Source organism: Rattus norvegicus, chromosome 4 (assembly GCF_036323735.1).
Source record: "Rattus norvegicus strain BN/NHsdMcwi chromosome 4, GRCr8, whole genome shotgun sequence".
NCBI lineage: Eukaryota > Metazoa > Chordata > Mammalia > Rodentia > Muridae > Rattus > Rattus norvegicus.
In genome coordinates this window covers 44,507,621-44,535,472 of record NC_086022.1, presented here as the reverse complement: position 1 = coordinate 44,535,472, position 27,852 = coordinate 44,507,621, and the positions used below count along the sequence as shown (strand labels likewise).

Sequence of the window (27,852 nt, the reverse complement as noted above, 5' to 3'; positions counted from 1 at the left end):
GTAAATTGCTCAGTACACTATTATGATGCTTTGTTTTAGTCTGGTGTTTTTTTTTTATTTATTAGAGCAAGATAATAATTTTTAATCATATCTACAGGGAAGAATTTCTAATTTACTACTACATTACTCCCGAACCTTCATTTCATTAAATAAATGTATTTTGGCAAAAGCAATCAAAATATGTGAAGGTGAGTGTGTGTATGTGTGTGTGTGTGTGTGTGTGTGTGTGTGTGTTTGTGTGTGTGTGTGAGAGAGAGAGAGAGAGAGAGAGAGAGAGAGAGAGAGAGAACGCTAGTCCAGTAGTGTTGAATTTATTGAATGGGAATAGTGGAATAGTAAATAAATCCACACGGTTCCTTACTTAATCATTTAAAATATGTCATTGACTATCAGTTCATTTTAGAACAAGTGTTTATTTAAAAATTTGTCGTAGCATGGCACGTATTAATGCATTTTGACCCTGTAGTGACGGGAGTGATGGGAGGGTACATTCCAGAATTGAGTAACCTTCTATGAATGCTCCATGAGAAACGTGACTGTAGTGCACTTTGCTTTTAACATCTTCTGGTGCCTAAGACTAAGGGCACCGGCATGATAATCAGAAAATATGCAAGAGTCCTGGGGTTAGGTTTATTTGTATGTTTTCGTATTTCATGGATTGAGTTTGATGTTCCAGGATTTTAAAAAGATGTCACAAAATGGTGCCCGAAAGAGGATTAAGGAATGGGTTGATTATTGTTTGTGTTTTTTTCCAGTGCAATAGAAGAGAAGAGCGCCATATGAGAAGCAACTAGGCAACAGAAAGAAAGAGGTACAGAAGGAAGGAGGGAGGTGGTGTATGTGTGTGTGTGTGGGGGGGGGAGCATCTTTTTCAGAGAAAATGAATGAAGAGATAGAGAGTTGGCTTGATCAACACTTACTAAATGCGTGCATGAATGTTTTGGTTTAGGAAGGTTTTCACAATTTGAAACAGAGCCTGTCATACCCTGCATTTCTAGGACATAACTCATGACTCTAATGAAAAAGATAGACTAAGTGCATTTAATTTCAGCCTCAATATTTACCCAACAGCACGCAATAAATATTATGTCAAGTGGCAAAGTCTTTGTCTCCCTGTTGTCACAGATGAAGGAGGGCTCAGGACACAGATGGCAGGCTAATTTTCGTTACAGATACCCTCCTGAGAAGGCTGTGGGGACAAAGAGGCTGTGGAGTCAGTCATACAACTGAAACTAGATCATGGGGACTTGGGGAATCCTTAAGTGTTCTGACTCTTAGATTTCTAGAGGGAAACAGGGAGAATGTCGATCGACTTGTGGTTGGGGTGGGAATGAGGTTGCAGATAACAGGAACAAACGTGGAAGCTAGAACTTCCTAGGAACCTGGGCTTTCAAAGGATGTGGGGTGAGGGGGAGGTGAGTATTCATTTGTATACTCCATGAATTTCTCTTTTCCTCCTAAAGTTCTTCACAACATGCATTGCCCTGGGGAACAAGGGGCACTCATGGAATGTGTCTCTTATTATTTGGATAGTTGGGGAAATATTGAGATTTTCAGTTTTCTAGTGATAATATGGACATTAAAAATGAAAAGTTCAAAGTTCAGCTCCAATGAGTGTTTACACCACTTACCCTTGGAATACACCTGCGTCTCTGCTTGCAAATTCTGCTAACGCGTCACTCAGTGCTTGTCTCATTTATGCTCTAGCAGGATGACTCACTATCATGCACACATCAGAGGTGCTTCTAGAGGGAGGAGCCATTGCCTTATGACCGTACACACAGTATGTAATTGTTTTTAAATTGCGATTAAAATTATCAACACAAACCCCCTAAGACCCACTGAATTTCAATTATGTTAGTACCTGCCAGCCGTGTTGTTGTTGCTTAAATCTCAATCAAAAATAAAATGAAATCCCTTTTCACTAAAGTATCTCACCTTATACATTTTTTCTTCTTCACATAGCTGGAGGACCTGTTAAAAGAGTACTAGGTGGTTTGGTAAACAGTGCATAAGTTGCTGGGTGTCTTTCCCATAATCTATTTTTGCCTCTCTAACTCTTCTTTAAGAACTCCAACTAGGTTTACTGTGACAAAGTGACTCTGTAAAAATAATCAGCCCCATAGCCCGCAAAAGTGTTCACAGGGAGTGGTTCAGGCTGGTGGCTCCTGTGAAAGTTGTTTGGTGAAAGGGGACAGTCATCTATGTGGCTCTTGATGTCCTTCGTCTTTTCTCATTCATCATCCTAGTCCCCGTATCTGGACCTGGCTTCCTGCCATTCCCAAGAACCTGTTCTAGTCAGCTTAGGCCTGAGCCAGCTCTGCATTGCCTGCCTGTCTGTCAGCCTCAGCGTAGACCGTATTCCTGGCTAGAGCAGCTGGTGTCTTCACAGCAAATGCAGATAATTCTCCAGTAAAAAATACTCAAAATAATTGATTGAAATTTTAATAGGATTAAACCATGAATTTTGGAATGACCGATCTTGTTGAGTGTAGATACAAGTTCCTAACATTTGATATATCTTTATGTATCATGGGCTGTTCTAAACATTTCCAATGTCACTTTATTAGGCAGAATTCTTGTTTTTCATATCATATAGAAGTTTCCTTGGTACTTTGTGAGGATGGAAATCAAGGCCATGCTAACAGATGAAGCAGTGTATTGCACTAAAATAATAGTAAAGCCTCCCTGTGAACAAAATATTTAGGTGACATGAAACTCAAATGTCATAATGGTTAAGGAGAAAGAATCTCAGGGAAACAAATCCTTAGCGGTGTTATTTTGTCTAATGGAACAAAGACAAAAATCTATTAATGATCTGTGAGGAACTGGGCAGTGTGGCTGGAGCCCATAATCTTAGGGGAGTCAGACAGCTTGCAAACGTCTACAAAAATGGCAAGCTGATAAGTAGACATTTGAATGGGATGGCCTGAATCAATTCTGATAGAGAAAAGATGGTTCAGTTTGGACAATGTGATTCAAGTACTCTAGACTTATTTAGCATCCACCACGCATTGACTATTTTGTTGGGTGAAGTTACAAGCATGGACAAAATGAAGTCTCTGACCTCCAGGGACTTAGAATCTGGCAACAAGTTGCAAAAAATATGTCAAGTTTCTGTAGTGAAACTTGGTCCGATGTGTCATGGTAACTAGAATATTTGCAATGGTGCCAGTATGATACCTACTTTGGAAACAGACATTAGCATAGGTTGCCCAATGAAGATTCCAGGGAGTAGGGGTTCCGAACTATGTGAAAGCTTTTGGGATCTAAGCAATGGTAATGATCTTCCAAGCTGGTGGAGAATCAGGAAAGGAAGTAAAACAGATGTTAATATTCATATAGTTCATGGGACCTTGCAAAGTGCATAGCATGTAAAATATGAATATTTGCAAATGTGTAAATAGTATGCTTTGATAAATAGTATTAAGCCATGTGTCATGCCCCGTGTCTTATGCTGAGATGGTATAGTGGGGAATTTTCATGTGATCCTAGCAGAGGATATGACACTATCAGATTAGAAGGGATTAATGATTAGAGTCTGTAGGATAAGATCAGGAAAAGCTGATAGAAACACTGAGCATGACAGGGAAAGATAAATAATTTGAGTCAGAAACATGTTAATCTGGGTTGAGTTGCTTCTGTAGACAGTTGGAAAGATACAATAGAACCTAAGAGAAAAGAGGGGCCTGAGAGGTTTATGCAAAACCTACATTCAGGCATTGCAGGCATTGGAAAATGAAATGTGAACACGGCAACCTGGGCCTTAAGGAGATTATAGTAGCTATAATTCAGTTGTATGGAAACAAGAATAAAAGAAAAGAGATGTGTGTGTGTGTGTGTGTGTGTGTGTGTGTGTGTGTGTGTGTGTGTGTGTATGTGTGTGTGTGTGTGTGTGTGTGTCTGTGTCTCTGTCTGTGTCTGTGTCTGTGTCTGTGTGTTAGTAGGGTAAAGATAAATTCATAGCCTAGTTACCAACAGATATTTAAAAATTGCAGGAAAAGGTTAGTTGCACGGAGACATGAATCAAAGTTTGAAGAAGTGAATGTCTCGGGTTATTTCATAAGTATTAAACAGGAAAAGACAAGGACAGGCTATCTGGGGCATTGAAGCAGACTACACTTTTGAAGAAGTGAGTTTTTTTATTCAGTGTTTCCACTGGGATATTAGCTGAAGCCTTTGGGGTAAATTTATTTATTTATGTATTATTTGATTATTTATTTACTTATTTCTCAATATAATAGGAAATATGTCCATCACTGATAATTTCATGTGAGATGCTATACTAGTACAAAAAGAAGCAGATAGTATTGTCAGAAATGATTTTAAAAGTAATTTATGAGGGAGTGGCATCTCAAGAAGGCCGAGTAGGGCTACTTTATCTTTAGCTCCCATTTCAAAAGGAAATACATAAAATGAGCAACATGGCTACTGCTGATGAATTGGGAGGGAAGTTGGGATATCAGAAGTGCAGTATATTTGTCTGGTTAGAAAGCAATCCGATGACTGGGGTAGCTCAGACTGTAGAGTGTTTGCAAGCATAGGTGGATCCCTACGTTCAATATCTACTACCATGAAACCCAAGCATCGTGGCACAGGCCTGCAGTCCTAGCATCTGGGAGGGGGAGGGAGGAGAATCGGGACTCAAGATCATCGTTGGCTAAATAGCAAGTTCAAAGCCAGTCTGGGCTCTGTGACAAAATGAAACAAAACCAAAGATAAACAAAAGATGATATTTCTGACACAGTATGTTGCTAGAATTCAAGTTCAACAGTTTTTAGTACGGAGGAACATTTTCCCATTAGAGAGAGAAATGAAGTTCATGTTTCTGACACTTAGCATCAGACCAACTACTAAGGGATTTCCTGGAAACTTTCAGACATCTTGATTTTTGATCCCCCTCCAACCCCCCTCTCCATCCCCACTGAGCTGGAACATGTTCGCTCATTCCCTATTTTTTTAAAAAAAGATTTTAAACAGTTTTTTTAGGTCTTAAATCTATTGTCATAAACATTCTCTAACATTCTTTAGTAAGTTAGCACAGTTATTGATGATGAAAATTATGAGCCCAGGAATAAAGGGAAACCTCTTAATGACAATTGGCTTGGCAAATGACAATTCTGTGCAGATTCGTTATGAATTAATGCTTTCTATGTTTATTCCATGATTGGCCTCTATGAAAAAGAAAAGAGAGTAGGCAAACATGTCATTTGTGTTTTTGTAGCTATAGTCTATGTAAGGATTTAACTCTGATACAGCAGATTTCGCCATGTCAGCACATCGTATTATTTCTCCCTGTGTTCCTTGGTTTGTCACTTAGGGAAGTGCAGTAGCACCAGGAGTAGAGGATGTCAAGGTGGCAGCTTTTACAGCAATGGAAGTGTTAGCATCCTAAGTGTAAGAATTTGTATAGCATGCAAAGGAATCCTGCGGTATTCAGATGCTTAATCACTCAGCTAAACAGGTTCTATGTGGACTGCAATAAAACTATATGAATAGACATGGCCTATTGTCATTTGCCCAATGACAAACCCTAATAAATAAATAAATAAATAAATAAATAAATAAATAAATAAATAGAAATGAAACCCTAAATGTCGTTAGTCAAAGCTGAATGTGATTGATTGCAGACTTTCAGTTGAATTCTGAGTCTAAACAGAGGCTTTCTATCTGAAAGGATTGAGTCCTCGAAGATGAGCCCTAAAGCGAAACTAGTCAGTAACTGGTGGTTATGGAAACAAAGGCTCCACTCTTCTATTGGCCTTCTGCGAGGTCTCTTCTCTCTTAAGTCACTGTCTTACCCTGTGTCTTTAAGACAATTCAGCATGTAAAAGTCATCTATAAAAGTTAGTTAATATTTATACTTAAGAATGAAGAAAGATAGTAAAGACTCTTAAATCTATATACTATGTCAACGAAGTCCGGGGGACTTGCTTATTGGGGATTCTTGATTGATGAAGCATCGTTAAGATCCAGTAGACCAGAGCCTTTAATTTTCTAGCTGTTGAGAACCCATATCATCTGCCCAGGAGTCCAGAGCACCTGTGTCTCATTCTTATGTAATTCCTCTAGTCAAGAAATATCCAAGCATGCCTAGAAGCTAGATGGTCTTATCTGCTGGTCTTTCTTTCATACAGATGACCTAAATCTTATACTTCTCTGTATTTGTTCTCACGGATGCTGCTGTCTATTCTACATAGATTTCATGGTTCGGTTAAGCATAAGATATTCATACAGCTTTGGATTTGCATGTGTATTTGAGATAAGCAATGTGGAAAGAAGTATGGAATACTGTAAATCTGCTGTGTTATATGTTTCATAGAGCCATGGTGCTTTTCTTGAGACAGAGAACAGTATTTTGAACTAAGGCTACACACCTCACCAGAAAGTTCTGAAATGATAATTTCTTGACTTTCCAAATTCCTGATGATCTTAGGATATACACCTCAAGAATGTCAAGGGTCTATTATAATTGTTTCTCTTTAACGGCTTCTCATTCAATCAAAGAATACCATTTTTTTAAAAAAAAAAAGAAAACCCACGATATCACAATATTTTAAATGCTTTTGGGCAAAACACCTGAGTGTCTAATCATAATTTACCCTAAAACTCAAGCTACATTCTCACAGTGAGCTTATATGATTTTCACATTAAGGTAAACTGACTTAGGTAATTTGAAAGAACAATTCATTACCCATTTGTTTGAAATTTTATAGGCCATGTTATCAAATCCAGTGTTATTAAAACAGATACAATCACTACGGCAAAAGATGCACTTAGGCAAACTGGCCATTAATAAAACTGTCCCGAGAAATTATAGCATGTTTATTCATTTTGAAGGTTTGGAGGGATTACTAAAGGGCTTAGCAAATGATCACACCATTGTAGTGATCTGTAAGCTTTATAAATTTTATTCAGGGCATATGTCTCGTATTATAAAACTTATTTGGGTTCTAGGTTCTTCTAAGCCATAGAGAGAAGCAAGAACAGTGTTGCTTGCGTACTAAAACTACAACTTAAATTGCTAAGAAAACTCCTTTTCAAGCAAAAAAATTTAAAAATGAAACATTGGATACTGGGTTGTGAGAATCAACACAGTTTTATCATACATGGATAAAATTATGACTAGAATATCCTTTAGGTTCAAGTTAGAATTAATCACAAATTTTCTCTTTCCTATGAGATCCAAGAAACAGAGAAGATTTTACGACGAACACGTAGCAAAGGAGGAAAGAATACAACAGAGAAAACGAAACAGCAGGCTGGTGTTTAGGAAACTTAAGTGCAATGTAGAACACAGGCTGATAGATAAGAATAGAGTCCACAGAGGAAACGCAGCCTTAAATGGAAGCCAAGTTCTAAATAATTTTGCTTTTTGTCTTTAATCATGGGCTCAGACAGTGCGCCATGCTGTCATTCAGTTGAGCTTTTACAACACTACCAAGTATCTTAAGATAAAATTCAAAGCCTAAGACTTAAATCCTATGGAGAGGTCCCATAACAATATTAGTGTTTTATTCTGTCCTTCCTTTCACTTTAGTTAAGGTAGAGAAGTCCAGGGAATATGTACTTAAAATCCTAACAGATTACAGAGAGATACAAGTACCTGGGTAGTTAAGGAAGGAGAAACCCTGACCTCTGAGAAAGTAATTTTCTTCCACCTTTAATTTACGCCACATACATTTTCTTTTGTAGTAAATTGAGAAGTAGAAGTGCATCTTATTAATTCTCTATTTTCCTGGAACATTAGATTGCAAGTGTGATGTTCCCATCCATTATTGCCTATATGAATCTTGCTAATGGTAAGAATTAAATGCAAGGATTAAAACACCAACATCTAATTTAACTAAACAGTGTTTAAACACAAAAGTTCTGGCTTTTATTGTTATACTTTGACACTCAAGACAAGTCCTGTCTTTAAAATATTCTATATTCCCTGACCTTAGTTAACAATTGAAGTTCCAAGTTAATTTGTTTTAGCTTCCTTTCCTTGATTATAACTCCACTCTCCCTGTTATATACTTTTTGGAGAGACATAATGTGAACAATTTCCTCTGCAACATACTTTTGAGGCCATGATGCTCTGCCCAAGAACAAAGGACGTGGGGCTTTATTTTCTGAAACTCTGAACCAGCCATAGCTTCCACACTTTAATTGTTTCTTTAAAATGTATCATTATTATTATTATTATTATTATTATTGTTGTTGTTGTTGTTGTTGTTGTTATTGTATTATATAAGAGTTTGGATCTGCTGGATCTGAAGTTCAAGGTGGCTGTGAGATACCTGAGGGAATGCTGATAAGCAAGCATGGCTTCATTCTCAATCTCTGAGCCATTTCTCCAGCTCCACTTCTATAGTTTCTGATAGGCATTTGGCATAGTCACAAAAGGTAAGTAAAGCAAGCCTTTTACCCTAGCCTTGTTCTTTTGTTATGGCATCTCAATGCTACTCAGAAATTACTATCTATTTTTTTGGCTAAACAGGTCTGATAATTTTCTCTTTCTACATTTTTGATGGTATCCATTAAAATTTTCCCCATCAAAAATGCCCTTCCTTTAATAATTGAGTCACTTTTCTTTTAAGTCAACTGTGTGTGTGTGTGTGTGTGTGTGTGTGTGTGTGTGTGTGTGTGTGTGTGTGTGGGTGTGGGTGTGTGTGTGTGTACGCGCACGCGCAGTGCCAGGTATTGAACTGAGATCTTGCGTATTCCAGGAAAACTCAACCACAGACTTATAATGATCCAACCTTCACTTTTTTTTATAGTCATAAAGGAAAGTTTTTATAAACCCTTGTTTGATCAAGCAGCCTGAAGTGTTAATTTCCCTTTTCAAATACTTTGAAATTTTCCTTTTTCAAATTTTTGTACCACTCTGACCTAAAATCTAGTATTTTGGATATGACTCTTAATATACTGTGATCTGCATCAAACGTTTCTGAGACCTGGCAACTAGATACTCATTCAACCCATACTGAAGGAATGAAAGGTTCCTTCTCTTTGCCCAAGTTCAATCTCACAAGTGACAATCGCCTGTTCAGGAATGATTTTACCCCACGGTTATTGAAGTCTTTTATGCAGGACCTGAGTCAGACACTGGACTTGAGCAGGAAATTCATGGTTCCTATGCTGGTAACTTTCCCTCTTGCTGTGATAAAGCACTCTGAGGAGAACTGATTGAGGAAGAAACATTTGTTTTGATTCACAGTTTAAGGCCATACCCCATCATGGTAGAGTAAGACAGTGGTTGAGGAGGATGGTCATATTGTTGGGAATGTAGGAAGTTGAGAACATGAATACTAGTTTGCATTTATATGCCTTTTTCTTTTATTTACAATCTAGTTCTATTCCCAGGAAATGACACTACCTAGGTTTTAGGGTTTGTTTTTTCACTTATCTAATCCTTACAATTCCTCACAAGTAGGTTCAGAGGCTACCTTAATCTAAATAATCCCTCAAAGGTAGTCATGATGTCCTGTCTGCTAGGTGATTCTACATCCTCTCAAGATAACAGTCTGCAGTAAGCATGACTGTCAACATTAACAATCAGTGTTAGCTAGACTGCCTTTCATGTTACAGGAAAGTCTAGTGGGAGAGAAAAACATTAACTATAGTCAATATTCCATGAATGTGAAGCATACAAACCAGGGTAATCTGTAACAAAGGACATTCCTTAGCAATCCTTAAATATTCACAGTAGTTTTTTTCTAACTTTGAATAACTTTTAAGTCCATTATAATAGTTGGGAATAGTTAAAATTTATTGCTGAATGGCAAAAAAATGTACTTTGGTAAATAGTCCCAGATGTGAATTAGATAGCATGGTTCTAGAATCTATTTTAATGGCAACAAATTATTGATTTGGTATCTAAGGACTTGCTACAAATGATGTGCAGTATTCTTTTCATTCTATACAGTTTTAATTTCTACTTATGAGAAGAGTTAATGGGATCCGAAAGATCAAGTGACCAGACTCAGAAGGTTCAAGACAGATCAAGATAGAAGCCTGCTCTTATCCATGCTGTGAGATGACTTTGGTGAAGTTGTTTCCAGGGCAAATGCACTTAGATGTGATAGGCTAGCTATCCCAGGTATGTTCCCACAGGAGGTCACTTTCAAGCTCTGGCCACCAGAGGAAGCATCATGCTAGTTAAAGTGCAGTTTTAATTTATATAAGCCTTTTTATGCAACCTTTAAGAAATGTTTTGTACTAGAATGGGAATCAAGACAACAGAAGACATTGTCTACACTGTGCGTACATTAAACATCATTATTTCATGATTTAGAAGTAATGTACCTGGCTATTGCATATTGTGTAGAGAGAAAGGTATAGCAAAGAAATTTTATTTAAGGTTATTTTCATGTTATCTTTTCACAATATATCGCTTTACCAAAATCCATATGAAAATTTTCACATAATACTGTTTGTAGAAAAACATGTCAAATTCTTACAAATAGAACCAATGTTTAAAATGTTCAATTGCCTGTTTTATTAATACATGGGTAGAATTTTGTCATTTTCTAAAGCATACTTAGCCATGCCTAGTTCTGGTCCAATAGAAGTTAGTATTTGCCCCAGAGTACATTAATAATTTTAATTATAGTACTTCTACTTTAGTCCTGAAACTTGATACAGAACATGAATCACTGAGTAATTGATTGCCACATGCCTTTTTGGCTGCTGATCTTAATTTTTACCATTTTTTGATTAGAGGGATAAGAACAAGTGGTAAATGATGTTAAATTACACTGGATTATAATTTTTATGTAGTGATCATGCAGTTTATAATATTATTGTCAGTCATAGGTCCTTGGATGTTGGTCAATATTTCACTGAAACAATAATTTGCCAACACATGAGATTTTATTCCGAAGCATTTTCCGGTTATGTCCTGGGAGTGAGCAGATGCTTTGGTCTTTGAAATGAGCTGATTAAAAAAAATTCAAGAACTTAAGACGCCCATCACTTCCTTCAATAAAAACAAAAAATATCATTAATCATGACAGCTTAGGTTTAGCCAATTTGTTTTGTGTCTTAATTATTGCAAAGTCAAAAGAATTATTTGAATTTATATAATAATTATGTAGTAAAATTTTATATAATAAGATTTTGCCAGAATCAGAATAAGACACTACTTTTCATTTCAACTATTCTACTCTTGCTTTTCTCAAGACATAATTATAAAGTATTAATAATTTAACTACCTACCAAACACAAATACTTTATATGCTATATGACCCTGCAGTAAAGTGGTGACTACAATGCTGTATACTACTTCTCATCAGAGATAGCAAATCAATTTACCTTAAATTTATGTCTCTGTACTGCACAGCTATTGGAAAACCCACAAGTCTGTGTATCATGGCTGCAAATGTAACAGGAGCACAAATGCAGCCTGTTTTTAGGTCTAAACTAAGTAGAAATGTCTTAGGCTAGATATTGATAATGTGCTATATAAAACAATAAAATATCAGATTTTTGAAATGTACATGTGGGTTCATGCATGGTGTATGTGTGTGTATGTGTGTGTGTGTTGGGGGGACTTATTTCTCTTAACATAGAAATCAGTTTCTTAAAAAAGAAACCATTAAATACTTTGGTTGGTTTTTTCAGTTTGGATCACTGGAAGTATATCGCATGTAGTGCTCCCATCACAAACAAATAAGGCACATGTAAATAAGAGGCAATCTTCTGCTGCTTAACCATAGTATTTTCTGGGACATAGTGACAATGGAAGGAAAAGTCATGTGGTGATGCTTAGGTGAATGTCAGCTGCCCTGTGCCCTGTGCCCAGTTTCGTATGTGATATACTCACTGTCTAGACCTGTTTAATTGGTGTACCCCATAATGAATGGAATATGCAAACATATTTTAAATATAGATATTCAGATAGATACTTGTAAGGGAAACTGAGGCCATGACTAACACTTGTCAGGCGTTATAGATTTTACACAGAAATGGGAAAATGGAAACGGAGGAGAACTGATCTAAATGCACAAACTCATACGCCACACTTCAAATCTTGCCCCACTTTTAAAGACTATGGACTTGGGTGAATGTTGAACAAGCTATTGTGTCATGTTCTTGTGACTTGAGCCATCAAAGTATTATTATCAGATGTGTATTTTATTGTAAACCTCATAAAACATCTGTTTGAACATCAAACTTGGAAATAAAGAATGAGATAAAGTATCTGCTCTGGTCCTCTAAGGCGTAACATTGGACAAGGCAGGAAGCTGTGTTACCTGTGAGATCAATATGTACCTTGCAAGTGTTGCTGGGCAGTCTCAATTAACATTCACGTTCAGAAATTGAAAATGTATTACATACATACCAACTATATGAAGAAAAGTTTTGCTAAGCTCTGAGTTGCTAGGAGAAAGACTATGAAGAAGCCATATAAAGACACTTTAAAATATTAATTTCATATCACATGATTAAAAATTCTAGCAAATATATTCCAGTTTTAAAAACAAATACAATTCATGCTAATAGTATTTGCAGAGACCAGGTTAAGCATTGATTAATATCTCTGTTTAAAAATAGATGTCTAAGCTAATGTGGAACACAGCTAGGTTTTGATTAGACTTATAGTACAATCTTTTTATGTCTACACCTGCTAAGCTTATCAAGTACCATGAAATATTAAAATTTCAGTTCCACATTGTATTAATTACGGTGCATATTTTGGAGGAAAAGGAAGACTTCATTATTTCTAATTTGTCATTCACAAAAAAAATAACTTCTCATTCCTGACATTTAGCATGATCCCATTAAGCTTCGTATGATACTAAAGCACTATGGTCTTATCATCTATACAATGGAGCAGTGTTAAGACTAACATAATCATTAAACACAGAATACAGGTGACAACGGAGAATCTCCAGTATGTTTAGCAACTGCAGTTGCTGAAGAATATTTATGATGCTTTTTTAAAACAATCTCTCATGCTCAACCAAGGAAATTGAGAATTTCTGCTCAAATTGATTTATCTAACAGTTGACACATGAACACATTCTTAATTCAGAGCCTCCTACATTACATTGTACGTATGAATAATTTAAATAAAAATTATATTTATTTTGGTTAATAGAAATATCAAATATTGACATGTAGTTTAACAACAGAATAAAGAAAAAAGAAAACAAACAAACAACAACAAAAACAACAACAAAACCCTAAGCTGTTGGTTCCATAGACACCCTGACAGCCAGCAAGAAAGAAGCATCCATTGTATGATCTTTGAAGAGGAAGAGGCAACTGCAAATCCTCTATATTGTGAAGAAATATAAATTAAAAATTAGGTAATATTATTGTCTGATTTTTTTTTCCGGAGCTGGGGACCAAACCCAGGGCCTTGCACTTGCTAGACAAGCGCTCTACCACTGAGCTAAATCCCCAACCCATTGTCTGATTTTCAAAACAATAACTTTCTTCAATCCTTGACTTATGTTGCTCACATCAAATCAGTTTTTCCCCAAAAAGAAAGTGAAAAACTACCCTGAAGCGACAGTAAAGGTCTATGCTTCCCTTGCTGTGTCGTATGACTTCTGTTGTATAGAATTACCCTGTTTTGTTAAGATCAGGAGGGTCTCACGGACACAGATAACTATGGTAGTGTCTGTTGGTAAGGAAAAGTCCTCCACAGAATTCCTCATTAATTAAAACAAAATCCTATGGGATTATTTTAAAGAGAAAATGCTGAAAGGAATATTAAATTCTACAAGTTTTTGCTTTTCCAATCTTTGCAGAGATGTGGCCCTTGAGTTTTGTTGAGTTTCCTCTACTCTTATCATTCTCCTTCTGCAACAAAGGACTTTGTGCCAAAAAAACTTTATTTTCATCACAACTCTGTCTATGAATTTGTTTATTTATTTTTGTTAACAAGAATTTTTTTACATGACTCAGCAGCCTATAATTTTCTTCAATAGAAGCTAAGCTTCAGAATACAGTTACGTAAGACTTAGACCCTAAATTCTGTGAATACACATAAATATGAAAATAGGCAAGCCATGAAAAGAGAATATTTGTCTAGAAAAGCTACACAAAATAACTAGTGAACCAGCAATTAAGCTTGCCGTATTAGACACACACTTATATAAAACAAATGATTCGGGAGACAGTATTGCTTACGTTTTTCAAAAACTCAGAGAAACATTGTGAGAAATGTCTATCCAAGCCCACATTCTACCTACTAGACAACTCGAGAAAATACTTCAAAGCAATATCCCCCAAGGAAATGTGCTATAAGTCTTGGTTAAGAAGACTGTACACAAACACAGTGGCTATATTTAGGCAACACTCACGTCCTTTTGCATAAATACATCTACCAGTTTCACAGGACAATACAAGAAGTTAGGACAACAAGCTTCAGAGCAGGTTACTATAACTGTAGCAATAGTAACAGGTCCTTGGTAAACTCCCAGAATGTTGTTTCAATCAGGGAAGATTTCTGCATTTTATTTCTTGGATACTACTGCAGAGGGCCGCCTAAGATTGCTTTGTTTCCTTCCACTCCATTTCACCACGACTTTGCTTTGTCACCTCTTCGTGGATGAGATCCCAGTAAAGTCCAAGCAGGAATTCACACAAAATATGTTATGTCTATATGTAACATTCCTATGTAACATTTTGGAAGGAATGAACTTGAAAGCTTTTTGAAATCTCTGCTAATATTATTTGTGAAGTCCTCTTTGCAGAGACCCCATTAATTTTCCTATAGAACTAATAGGACCAGTACGTGCAAATGCACGAATCACGTATATAAATGTAACATGTTTTGCAATCTGTCATTATTGTTATGACAGAATGAAAAGCAGAACTCAAGGACAGGCATGCTTTACCAACCTGCAGTGGCCTCTGTTTATCACTGCTTTTAGGAGATTTCAATCCACTTGTTTGCTGCTGTAACAGAAGTTGCCTCGCTGCCTGGAGAGCCTAAAAGGAAAAAGGAAAAAATATAGCTAAATACTTCTTAAAATGTGAAATAGATTGTGAGATGTTTTTACTTAATAGAAGTGAGGACCTTCACCCTTTTTACATAATTATTTTTTTCTCTTGGTATGTAAAAAAAATCCACAAAACATATGTATACACATTTATTTTAAATTGTGCAGATGCATGTAGTCCTGCAGGACATAAATCTAATTTGTTGAAAGTGCTTCAAGAAGAGAAAATCATGAACTACATCAACAACCTCATTTCCACTGAACTTGTGGCTGAGTGTTCCTAAAATGCCCACTCCCTTTCAAATTATCATTCAATTTGCATTTTCATATTACGATTTTGAAGCAAAAGCAGTGGACTTCAAGTGTTACCGGAAGCTGTAATTAAATTTGACAAATCAACATCAGATTATCTTGAAAGTGAATTAATAAGGATTTCCACTAAGATTAAAAACACTTTTTTTCTTTGTACTTACAATTCAAGGGGAAAAAAACCCTCTCCTTTGACAAAATAAAGTGCAGTTTTAATGCCAAATAAAATTGAGTGGGTTTCATTTGCATCCTTAGCAAAATCAGAGAACAAAGAGATTAGCACTCAGCCAATCAGGTTTGTTTCTGTGTATGACAGAGTACCAACCAAAACACAAGATGTTTTCCTTTATTTTTGTGTTTTTTTACAAACTCAGAAAAAAAAAAAAAAACAAAACCTAACACAAGAAAGTAACATCAGCATTTCTTTCCCTACAGAAGGGACAGAGTGGGATTTATAAACTTATACAAACTGGTGGCAGGAATCAAAATGTAATGCACATTACTTAAAGAGTTAGAATACTAAACTCATATTTTCAAAAAAGTTTTTGAAAGCTCCAATTTAAAAATTAATTTTTGACAACTGAGTTCCATCCACAGCAGCGATGACAATTTTTGATATAGGAAACTAAGTCATTGTCTGACATTTTTAGACACTGTTTTAGAATACAAGATGTTTTTTCTTTCATTGTCAGGAAACACGGATCAATATTCTCCTATAATAATTAAGATTCTCAGCTGATAAAAAAGTACAATTTTGATTGGAATCAATGATCTGGCTTTTGAGTGAGTTTCCAGTATCCATGACAACAGTTGCTTTGACACGATGTGCATATGGCTTTACACTGCCAGCTGGTGTGAACAATGTTTGAACTACTGCATTGAGATGCTGAGCAAACAGAAAAAGTTGCCACGTCTTAACCCTCAGGGAAGGCAGTCATCCCCTGATCAATTATGAAAAGACAGAGAAAGGGCTGCTACAGTCTGGCTCCAAGCAAGTTTTCTAAGAAGGCAGCCAGACACCGAGGCCAAGGTAAACAAGCTGTACGTACCAGCACCCTCTCCCAACAACACGCATTTGTCTTCCCATCTCAGGGTCTAGCACCTCTGTCAAGCGCTGCTTTGGCGTTGTGAAGCACACTTGCACTTGGTGATAATTTTTCCTTTTGTGCATGTGTGTTAAAAAAAAACTTTTTAAATAATTACAAGTCAGACTAAGTATTACTGAGGATGCACGAGCCAGGGAATTCAGGCATTTCGTGATGTGGTTCAATGTGAGGATAAAACAAAAATTAATTCCATGGCTACTTTATTACCATAAAACTCACTGGAAACCTCCATTCGATATTGTAAATACTTTACATTTCCCCTTTTACTTGTGACCCTTGAAATTAACCGTAAGAGTCAACTTTCAAATTGATATTACCATGATGCGGCTTGAATTATGCCTATGCAAATCTTCAGAAAGACCAATAAAACAATTACTTTCCTCATATTTTCCCCTTTGAGATCTCTCTCTCTCTCTTTCTCTCTCTCTCTTTCTCTCTCTCTTTCTTTCTCTCTCTCTCATATGCATATGTGTGTGAATGTGTGTGTGTGTGTGTGAGAGAGAGAGAGAGAGAGAGAGAGACAGAGACAGAGACAGAGACAGAGAGAGAGGAAAGAGAATGAGGAGAGAGAGAAAGAGAGAGAGAGGGAGAGAGGGAGAGAGGGAGAGAGGGAGACAGAGAGAGAGACAGAGACAGAGAGAGAGGAAAGAGAATGAGGAGAGAGAGAAAGAGAGAGAGAGGGAGAGAGGGAGAGAGGGAGACAGAGAAAGAGAGAGAGAGAGAGAGAGAGAGAGAGAGAATATGCATGTTTGTATGAAATGCTGTTTTACTTGAACTGTTCTAATAAACACTATTCAGAGTCTTGGAATAGCAGTGATGTGTACTAAAAGGAATTTTAGAAATAGGGAAATATAAAGCCCTCATTTTGACAAATGGGCAAACAATAAGGTCTAGAGTTGTCATTTGCTTTAAGGCCACACGCTATTTATGAATGCTTGATTCGAGGTCACTCTCCCTCTGGAACAGCATGCATTCCAGTGTCTCTCAGTATCTCTCTTCTGTCAAAGAAATCAATCTTTAATGAACAATGAACAAAATTGTGAGGAAAAGAAAACACCAGATATCATGATAAATCATTTCCACTTGTAAAGATGGCAAAGCCATACTTTTCAGAACTTAGAGGAAAGACATTATAATCCTTTTCTACTTGAATATTCAAGTTAATATACTGATCACAAAAAAGGCATACTTATTAATCAATAATGTTCTAGTTCTTACCTACTCCACTGACACCTTTATAATATCCTGTTCACCTGGTCAGTCGATACTAACACAATTTTAAAATTCTAGAGCCAGATAAAATCATGGACTATGTCAAAACTTGGTTTCTCATTTTCGGGACAAGTAACTGAAGGATCAATTTCCCAGTCAGAGAATTAAAGTGTCAAGACAGGGGGAGAGCTCAGTCATTTGCCTGGTTCTTCAGCTCAAGGTTTGCTCACTCTGCCCACGTTTCTGGTTTTTCCCGAATGGTGTTCCTTCATCTCAACACCCAAAATTAACCAGTAGGACATGCGATCACCAGTGGCTACAGAAAAATACTAGACAGCTCTGTATTAGAACCTGTGCTCGTGAAGGTCTGACTAGACAAATGCGTATGCCTTCTTTCCTGGTATGGGAGTAGTAATAACAGCTCACAGGGTAGCTGATTAAAACATGCCTTCTAACTTCTTTGTATTTCACATACATTTAGAGTATCTTAAAAGTACTTGAGTGGTTAGGAAAAGTAAGAGTCACTGGCCTAGTCCAACATTCTTTCCTGGAGAAGTACCAATTGCCGTGATAAACATAAATCATGAAAGAACAGACCAACCAACCAAACCAAAAAAAACCCCAACCAAACAATCCAACAAAGAAAATACCCCAAGCATTCAAGCACACCTTAACCACCCCCTCCCAAGTAGAAATCCCAGGCGGTTTACACTCTAGTCACACAGATCGTATAGTGTTTTTATCCCCAATATTCTAGGTAACACTTTAGGACTGCGTTTCAATAAATAAGTGCTCAGAGACTCACTTCACCCTTGTGATTTATTATTGTCACTGTTCGAAGGATGAAAGGTTATGAAGTAAAACACTTTCATCAATATAAGGTACCATGTTGCATTACAAAAATTATTAATTTGAAAATGGCTTGCTGGTTTTATATTGATGATTAGAGAAGGTAAATGCCAGTTATCCTCATGAAGTTTGAGATCCATCTAGTTTCATATGCTTTTCTTTTTCCAGAATTAATTTAGAACAGAAACCCAAGGGCTGTTTACAAAGTTTTTTTAATAAAGACTGAGCCTTGTTTGAATGAGTAAGAGAGATTGAGAAGGGAGCCAGATTGGGTTTGAGTTCCAAAAACACATTGGATTTGAATTAAGGGTGTGCCTTCCTTAACAGTTATTAGTAAGGCTAGAGGGACTAAAGATAGGATACGCTCAAAACGGAATAATAGCAAATATTTTTAGAAAAGAATAAAAATATTTATTCGAAGATTCAATTTACACTTTTGGTAGTAGCAAAGGTGTAAGAAAGCACATTTTCTAGAACCGAGTGCATTTTGTTCTCTAAAATATTTATAGAAAATATCAACTCTAACTATTATTGCGCAATTTTAAGTAAGCTAAACTTGTGAAAGAGGAGCAAAGTTCAGGCGAGTCACTAGTCTCACATGGTATGAACTTCATGTTGTGGTGAGTCTCAAAAAACCATAATTCTGCTGAATAGGTCACTGTGAAAATTAAGGTGAAAAGCTTTGGGAACTGCTGGGCATACCTGTCAAATTTTTGTATATAATTCTCTTTTGAGGAATATTGAAAATATTCACCAGAAATAAAATCACTTGAGCATACTTTAGAGATAACCAGAAATCCAAAATGTCGAGCATTCTAAGGTTTATTAGTAACATATTTTTTCTAAGTAAATATATGTGTACATTTAAGGGAAAACAGACATCATTCATATTCCTCCCCATAAAAATAGGAATGCTTAACCTATCAGCCTGTTGCATTTGAGACATTAAGATGAAAAATGACATCTACACCCATTAATATCTTCGATGTATAAACAGCACAGCGTGACACATTCTTGAGAGCTGAAGGCTACAAAATCTCTCTGAAACATAAATAACAAAGCACTCAGAAGCATATTTGATGTTGATATTCATCTCTGAGAAAAACACTGCTGCCTAGGCTTCTTATGAAAATAGAAACAGTCCAAATGGATCTCCTGTAATTGGTTTCAGATAGCGAGGTCACAAGAAATATGATACAAGAACTGACTATGTGGAGCTGGCGAAACAAGAATGTTTACACAGGCACTCCCCAGTATACTGACAAGGGTGTAGGCTTTGTAGATACACGGCACCCCAAAAGAAATTGCAAGCAGAACAATCAGGGTTTTTACTAACCAAACTCCTATCTTTTAATATTTAGAACACTGGGCATTTAACACAGTATTCTGAATACATACAGAACACAAAATACGTCTCCAAACATAATTTCATTTTCTAGATATTTCCCCAAGTGTAGCTGATTAAAAGTATATTTAGATTATTTATCAGAGAGTATAAATCTCTATTCTGTTTTGCCTGTCTTCCTGTTATGTTCGTACTAAAGAGAATATACTGATAAATGTGATCTGAAGCCTTATAGCGTTATTTAATAGAAGAAGATTAATCATCTAATTGTCATAACCTATTTTCAAACAGCAATCTATCAGAGTGAAATTATGCATCTGTCGCTATTGACCCCTCATTTGATCATGCATGATACATAATTAGACTAAGTTTGTTGAGGAAAAAGATAATTATTAAAAATATTTTTGAAATAATTATTTTCTACAGTACATTTGTATAAAGTTAGAGCAGAAATGTGTGAATATACTGGACTTATCTTTTGCATCACAATGAGGCCAAATTGGAAAGCGAAAATCACTTATATTTTTAGACAAAGTAGGAATGAATAATGACTTATCAAGCTTCCTGTTTACTAATCAGATGCCAGGCTTAGATGATCCACTGGGGAGACAAATCAAGGCATTGACTCTGCCTTGGGTCAACAAGTCATCTTCCGAAATAACAATGAAGTCCTCCCGAGTCAGTAGTACTGCTTCAAACTCATCACACATTTATGAAATAGGAGCTAATGGTTGAGGTCGTTTTGGTTCTTTCCAATCTGGAATCGTGTGCTCAGTTAGATGGGATGGACACTTCTCCTGTGAGCTGGCATTCACTAGTCTGCCAGAAACAGTACTAGGTGGTAGACTACACCATCTCTTCTCTTCACTCCTGTGTTGTCCATGGTAATGAATCATTGATGGGTCACTCAGTGGAACACTCACATTAACCACAGTGCTACTAACTCTGCAGCACTCAGAAAGGAATTCTGCCAACTTCAAAATCCTCAAATGTGAAATGTAATAATTAGCCCAGAGTTTTCTAAAGTTACAATTTTACCCCATCCTATTTTTCATAGTACATACCAAAGAAATTAGTGTTTTATTTGTGTTTTCTAGTTATTCTTTTCCCAGTGACAAAATATTATAGTGTTTTTTTTCAAGCATGCTTTGAATTTACTTGTTTTTGTTTTCAATACAGTTTACTATCACTTTTCATTGTGAGGATAACATTATCTTTTAAAGATTAAAGTAAAATATTTGGGTGGTTGTTTTGTGTATAGGCACATCTGTGTACCACATCCATGCCTGGTCCTGCAAAGGCCAGAAGAGTGTGTCGGATCCCCTGAGTCTAGAGTTACAGATGGATATGAGCCACCTTGTGTGTCCTGGGAGTCAAGCCAGCAGCTCGTAACCACTGAGCCACCTCTCCACTTCCAGGATTATTTTTTGTTTGGATGTTGATGAAGACTAATTGGCTCACACGATATATTACCTGAAATTCATGCTACTAAGTTATAGGATTATCTGAATGTAAGCTATTATTTGAATATTCTTTTCTGAAATTTTCTTGTTAATTTAAAAGGTTAATTCTAGCTGTACTCTTTAGAAAAATATTAGAAGCATAAAAGGCATGATTTTACTTACTATTAAAGTTTGTATAGGTGTCATCAGCCTCACAACCAAGTCCTGAAGACTTGTGGATACAAATGTCATGTGACATTGCTTCTGCCTTCAAAGACATTATTATTTTGAAAAAGAATATCTAGTTGAATGTTGAAAGGTTACAAACAACACTAATTAAAAATAAGAGTCGCAAGAGATATTGCAAACATAAAACTAGCATGATTATTAAGACTTGGCTACATGGGGAAGAACTAGAAGTTAACAAGGACTCAAAACTGCAAAGTTTATAGTAGCGTAGGAGACCATAAACTAGATAGGGAAAGTCAGGAAAACATTATAGAAGGTCAAAACAGAAGTAACCCAAATGAAACATGCTATAACATGGATCAACTTTAAACACAATAGGATATATAAAAGAAGTCAAGAGTTTGAAAATCACATACTAGAGGTTCTTTCACAGGACACTCCTGGAACAAGGTGGCTCTGGAGTAACAGAGTATTTATCAGTTGAAGCTATGGATAAGAAGACAGTGAAGATCATGGGATTTTTAAAAAAGTAACAAAAATGATTGGGAATTAGATCTGTGATGTTAGACACTCTCAGAAGAATCTACGACAAAAACCAAATTGAACATTTATGAATAAATTATATCTCATAAGAAAAATCATTCATGAAGGGAAATTTTGGATACTATTTATGGTTTATGTAATTTAGAAAGGGTAAATATAGCAATATTTGATTTGATAAACTGAATGTGAGTTATGAATATCAATTTCCATAGTAAAGTCAGATTGTCAGAATTACTAGGTTGTAAATAGTGACAATACACAGACATGGCCACAAACAAACAATCTGATACATTCCATGACAGTGACTAAAGAACAATGACAGCTTGAGATACTCTGTTTGCTTTTTAAAGAAATTTCACAATGGGCTACAGGGATAATGAGGATCAGAGACTTCAATAGGTAAGAGATTCATGAATGTCTCCAGAGAGAAGGGGATGGTAGTGAAGCATGAGGAACAGCAGGTAACAGACGGGATAGGAAAGAAGAAAAGTATCGTCGTCTGAGACAGACTGAAGTCTGAGAAACAGTGACCCCGACATATAGTGAGGGAGAGGTTACATGCTTCATACAAGACTGTATCAGTCAGGACAACAGAAACTTGCAATTATCAATTGCAAGTGTGCGATCAACATTCCCTGTGAGAGAAATGGAAGGGGACATTGCTACCAACCATTCTTCTGGATACCAAATAAATAAGTTAAAAGAAGTAATGTGGAAAATGTTGTTAGTGTGTAAAATGGGCTTCTCCGTACGTCGATGGCATGCAGGTAAACAGACATACTCTTCGGAAACACTGCCTCCAGAGCTGTCTCATGAGTTGTCCAGACTTCCACTACTCCAATCTGCTTTAGTCTTCACTCAACCAGCCTTCGAAACGTCACCCTAACAAGGGAATTAACACCTCGAAGAGTGAGTCAGTTACAATGTATACTATGCTATTGTACATTCTGACGACTGGTTATTTTTAGCTTTTAAAATTAAGAAAAAATTTTTTTTCCTTTTTTTTTTTTTTTTCAGAGCTGGGGACCAAACCCAGGGCCTTGCAGTTGCTAGGCAAGCGCTCTACCACTGAGCTAAATCCCCAACCCCAATTAAGAAAATTTTTAAGAAAGAGAGAGATTTATCTTTAATTTCAGTATTAGTGGCAGAGTTCAGTATACCAAATCTTCTCTTTACAACTAGTGAATAAACATTATGCAAAAATATATTGACTCAATTTCAAAAGACATCTTTTATTTATTCTTAATTGATAAGCACGGGCAATATAACCACACTGGAACTCAAGTTTATCATTTATTAAATGTGACTGAAAACATTTGACTTTGCTATAAATGATTAGTGAAACCAAACAGGATAATACATTTTAAAATATCTTGAAGTTGAAGTGTAAATTAGTATTATTCCCAATGAAGAATTTGAAATGATAAGATTTCTCTAGAGGTTATTATTTCTTCCCAAATGCAGAATACCAGACATTTGAAAATAAGTCTTGGATTTTATTTTATAGTGTCATTGACAAGTAGGTATATACATTTTAATTAATGGTCCAAACATACTGTGATTCCTCAAAGTTTACCTCAATATTTATTAAATATTGTGTTACCTGGATTTTCTATAGGTGAGTATCCTGTTGGATGGAAAGAATACTTTAATACAATAATGTCTTGTGACATTTAAAAAGCTTACATTTAAATCTCCATTGGGAATATGTGGGCTGGGGTGTTTTCTGTTATAAATGCATTTGTAGGATACACTTGATCCTGCTTAAGCTGCAGGTCATCATATCTCCACAAACATACAAGTCATAAAAAATTAATGTCTGTGCCCAAGGTTTGTTGGATGTAGGAGAAAGTCAAAATATGCCAAATATAGTTAAAACAATACAAATACATACTGCATATAATTAAAGTCCAATGAAAGGAGGAAGCTTAGTAAAATGATAAAAAACATGAGAATTGATAAAGATTGCTTAAAATATTCCACTTCTAATTCTTCACCTTTATATACTCTTTCTCCATTCATTCTCAAAATATACTCCTTTGCCATACTTGCACAAGCTGGGGAAATTAGGTTGTGTTCCCACACTGCTTCCTGTAGTTATTTGACTATCCCTAAAGATGGTGTCTCTGAAGGGTTAAACCAACTCATTCAAGCTATTGAAAAAGAAACTCTCAAATATGGAAAGAGGTTAATAAGCATTGATCGCAACCAACAAAATCTATCTCCTACTAAGAAACATTGGGTTCTATGAGCTATGTTTGATCATAGCTTATGATCTTTAGGAGCAGTATTTCAGATGTCACTAGGATATTCTATATCATTTCTTTTTAATTTAAGGTAGGCACCCATTAACAGTATTTAAAGATATCTCATTAATGGAACAACATTTTCATTTTCATGAAGGCTAAATGACTAGGGTATGAATGGATGGGCTAGGCTCATGGCTCAGAAGGAAGAAGGATGTCGCTGCACACGACAAAGGCGGAACGAGGAGAGCAAAGGAACGCTTTCTTCCAGAGTTCACCGTCTTGCTTCTTGGTGTTGTAGGCAGAGATGATGAAAATGTAAGACTTGACTTTTCTATTCAGCCTCACCCAACATGCTGCTTAGTAGCCAGTAACCCGAAGACAAAGGTTATGACCCTGATTGAAACCTGCAGGAGGCAGAGCTCTATTAGATCTAAGGAGAGAGCCTTAAGGCAGAACACCTCAGCACAAGGACTCAATGGCCAGGAGACTAATCCCAGGGAACTAAAAAGATGGGAGGAACAAAACCATCTGAGCAAGTGTGTGGAGATAAGGTAAGCTCAAATCCCCTGAGAGAAGGCTCCGGAAGAAGCGGGAATCAGTGTTCTTAGAAAGGGAAGGACAGTTGCCAAAGGGGCCTCATGAATTCCAAATTTAAGCCCAAAGCTATGCCTAGGATCTGTCTGCCTCATTGCTCTTAGGAGGGCCTCCAAATTAACTCCTTTCTCATTCTCACTGCTTTTCAAGCAGAGAGACCAGCTCTTCTCATGGGACACAACGAGCCCCAAAATTCATTGAATAATTTTCAGCAAGGAATTGCAATTAGTCCAAATATTTTCTAAATATATCAATGAACTAAAGTTATACTAAGACGCATACATACTCACGTGCACATTCATTTTTCCTATCTCACACTCAAAAGCTAATTCCTAAAGAAAATCTTCAGATTTCTTGGGCAAACTCACTTGAGGATGGGACCTCACATATTAATATTTTTTCCAGCTAATACAATTAGAATACATTATCATTAGCATATATTAACATTACAAAACAAGCGATCTTTTTGAGCAAAATAAGGTACAAGATATGATGGTGACAATATTCAGGTCCTTAGCACATCATCAACTATTTTGATATGACTTATATGGAGTCTTCTGGTCTTTTTTACCTAAGAGCATTTGTCAAGTGACCTGGATTTCTAAGCATTTAATGCTAGAAAAAAGGTTAAAAGATAATTCTGATTACAAATTGTTTGTTTAACTTAATTCTTTGGCATATATTTACATAAAAATTGTAAACAAAATTATAGAAATAAATCCCTGTAAAAAGATATGCACTCCGTTGATATAGAGCTCCTTGTTTATACAACATGGCTTAATAGATCCTGGAGGTGAACATTCATCTCTTCGCTGCTTGCTCTCACACTACAGCCTAACTTCTATTCTGACAGAGAGACAGCGCTGGACGTGTGGTACACATATAACCCAAGACCAGAACACACATAATCCAAGCCAGTGCACCCGGAGCTAGCATTCCCAAGTTTGTAGAAAAAGAAAAGCAAGTTTACTGCCTTGGTGTATTTGCTAGGGACTGTTTCCAGTTATCCTTAACACCTACCAACTACCTACATTTTCAGGACAGTATTATATTGATTGACACCCAATAACAGGTGCTGAATTTAAAAGCATATTGCCCTAGACACTTCTGAATTGGTAAAGCATGCGTAGCTTAGCAAGGGCTGGACATATGGAATGTAACTGGTATATTGTGAAGAATACAGTGTCCCCAACACTCAACAATTATGAAAGCATTTCATGCAGTAGATCCTCTATAGATCTCTAAAACTTTGGTTGCAATAGCACTAACATCAGCATATTTAAGATTTACTTCCTTAATTAAGATGTAATAAATATGTTTTACCCATGAGCTGTTTGCAGTAATATTCCTTATGTATGCCCATAACTTTCAAAACTCAAAATACAAAATAATAATTATTTGTCCTTACATTCTTCACTAAAGATTTTGAATATTTTAGTCAGTTTAAGGAACAGAAAAGCCATTCCCTGATCTGTCTTTAAATCATAAGTGTAGACAAGCAATCTACACATATAAATAACTTCATTAGTCAGTTCAAGAATTCAGTTAGAGAAGTTTGAGAGCCACTTTAGCAATTACTAATGCAATCTGCTTTGTAGAGGGCCCGAGTTACAATTCTGTCACACGAATCAGGTGACTAAACCACACGGAACTCCAACTCCAGGGGTAGCCAATAGCTCTTGGCCTCTACTGGAACCTGAACACACATGAACATGCACACATACATGCATGCATACACACACCGCATGCACACATATACTTTAAAAATAAAAACGTAATAAAATTGTGAAGCTTCTGTAAGGCAAAGGACACTGTCATTAGGACAAAATGGCAACCAACCGATTGGGAAAAGATCTTTACCAATCCTACATCTGATAGAGGGCTAATATCCAATATATACAAAGAACTCAAGAAGTTAGACTGCAGAGAATCAAATAACCCTATTAAAAATGGGGACAGAGCTAAACAAAGAATTCTCAGCTGAAGAATATCAAATGTCTGAGAAGCACCTAAAGAAATGTTCAATAATAGAACCTATGGTTCTAGCTGCATATGTAGCAGAGGAAGGCCTTGTTGGCATCAATGAGCAGAGAAGCCTGTGGTCCTGCCAAGGCTCAATGCCCCAGTGTAGGGGAATGTCAGGGTAATGACAAAAAGAAAAAAAAGAAAGAAAGAAAGAAAGAAAGAAAGAAAAACTATTCAGATTAAAAAAACCCTTTGAATATTTACTGATTTATATATACTTAGAGAACAATTATGTGTAAAGGGACATCACATCTAATTGATATTTATTCAGCTTCAAGTTTACTAAAGCACCCTAATATCTTCAATTCTTAGAAAATTTATCTTCATTTCGTTTAATCCTACTCTACTATGTTTTTCAGGTGTTCCCAACGTTGGAAACTTAGAACGATGTTGCCCGAGTTCCTATAATCTGTCTTTATCTTGCAAAGCTTAATTGCTGAGCACGTCATTCTCAGGTTTTACATGTTCATGGATGCATTATTATGAGACACTTTTAGAATGCTTGCATCCACATGCGGTTCCGCAGAGCACATGAGAACGCTCTTCCAGTGTGCTCTGCACGTTCAGGTTTCATTATCTTTTCTAGACTAAGATGACTAGTTCTTCTGTCCCTTCTGAGTAACTGAGGCTTTGGAATACACATTCAATTCCTATGCATCTTCCTATCCTGAGGATGTAGAGGTTAAAGGCTGGTAAAGTCGATGTTTCCCTAATTCACCCAGTGGACACTTATGAATCCTACTCTGCTACAAAAATGAAAGTGCACATGATACATACAATGGGCCCAATTGCAGCATAGTGATTGCATGTAAATAACGACCTGATAGTGTTGCTTTTCCGTCTATGTTCTTCCTAGTCTACTATAGATTAAGTAATATACTTAACTGAAGTATGTTTGGTCTCCTGAAACTTTTATTTAAAACATTCATTTATTTTAAATTATATATATATATAGTGTATATTTGTGGGTGGGCAAAGAGAGTTACTGGGTATCGTAGTATACTTGTTGAGGTCAGAAGACAACATGTTAGTGTTAGTTTGTTT

General features: G+C 36.3%; 1 protein-coding gene across 9 annotated transcripts in view; it reads right to left on the bottom strand.

The window, feature by feature from the left end:
• Foxp2 (forkhead box P2) overlaps positions 1-27,852 on the bottom strand; it is a 577,853-nt gene that overhangs the window by 142,228 nt on the left and 407,773 nt on the right. For all 9 annotated transcript variants that reach the window (XM_063286479.1, XM_008762718.4, XM_063286477.1 and 6 more), the window contains one exon: positions 14,845-14,934. In XM_063286479.1, coding sequence (XP_063142549.1) covers positions 14,845-14,934 — 90 coding nt within the window. The remainder of the gene's footprint in view (positions 1-14,844; positions 14,935-27,852) is intronic.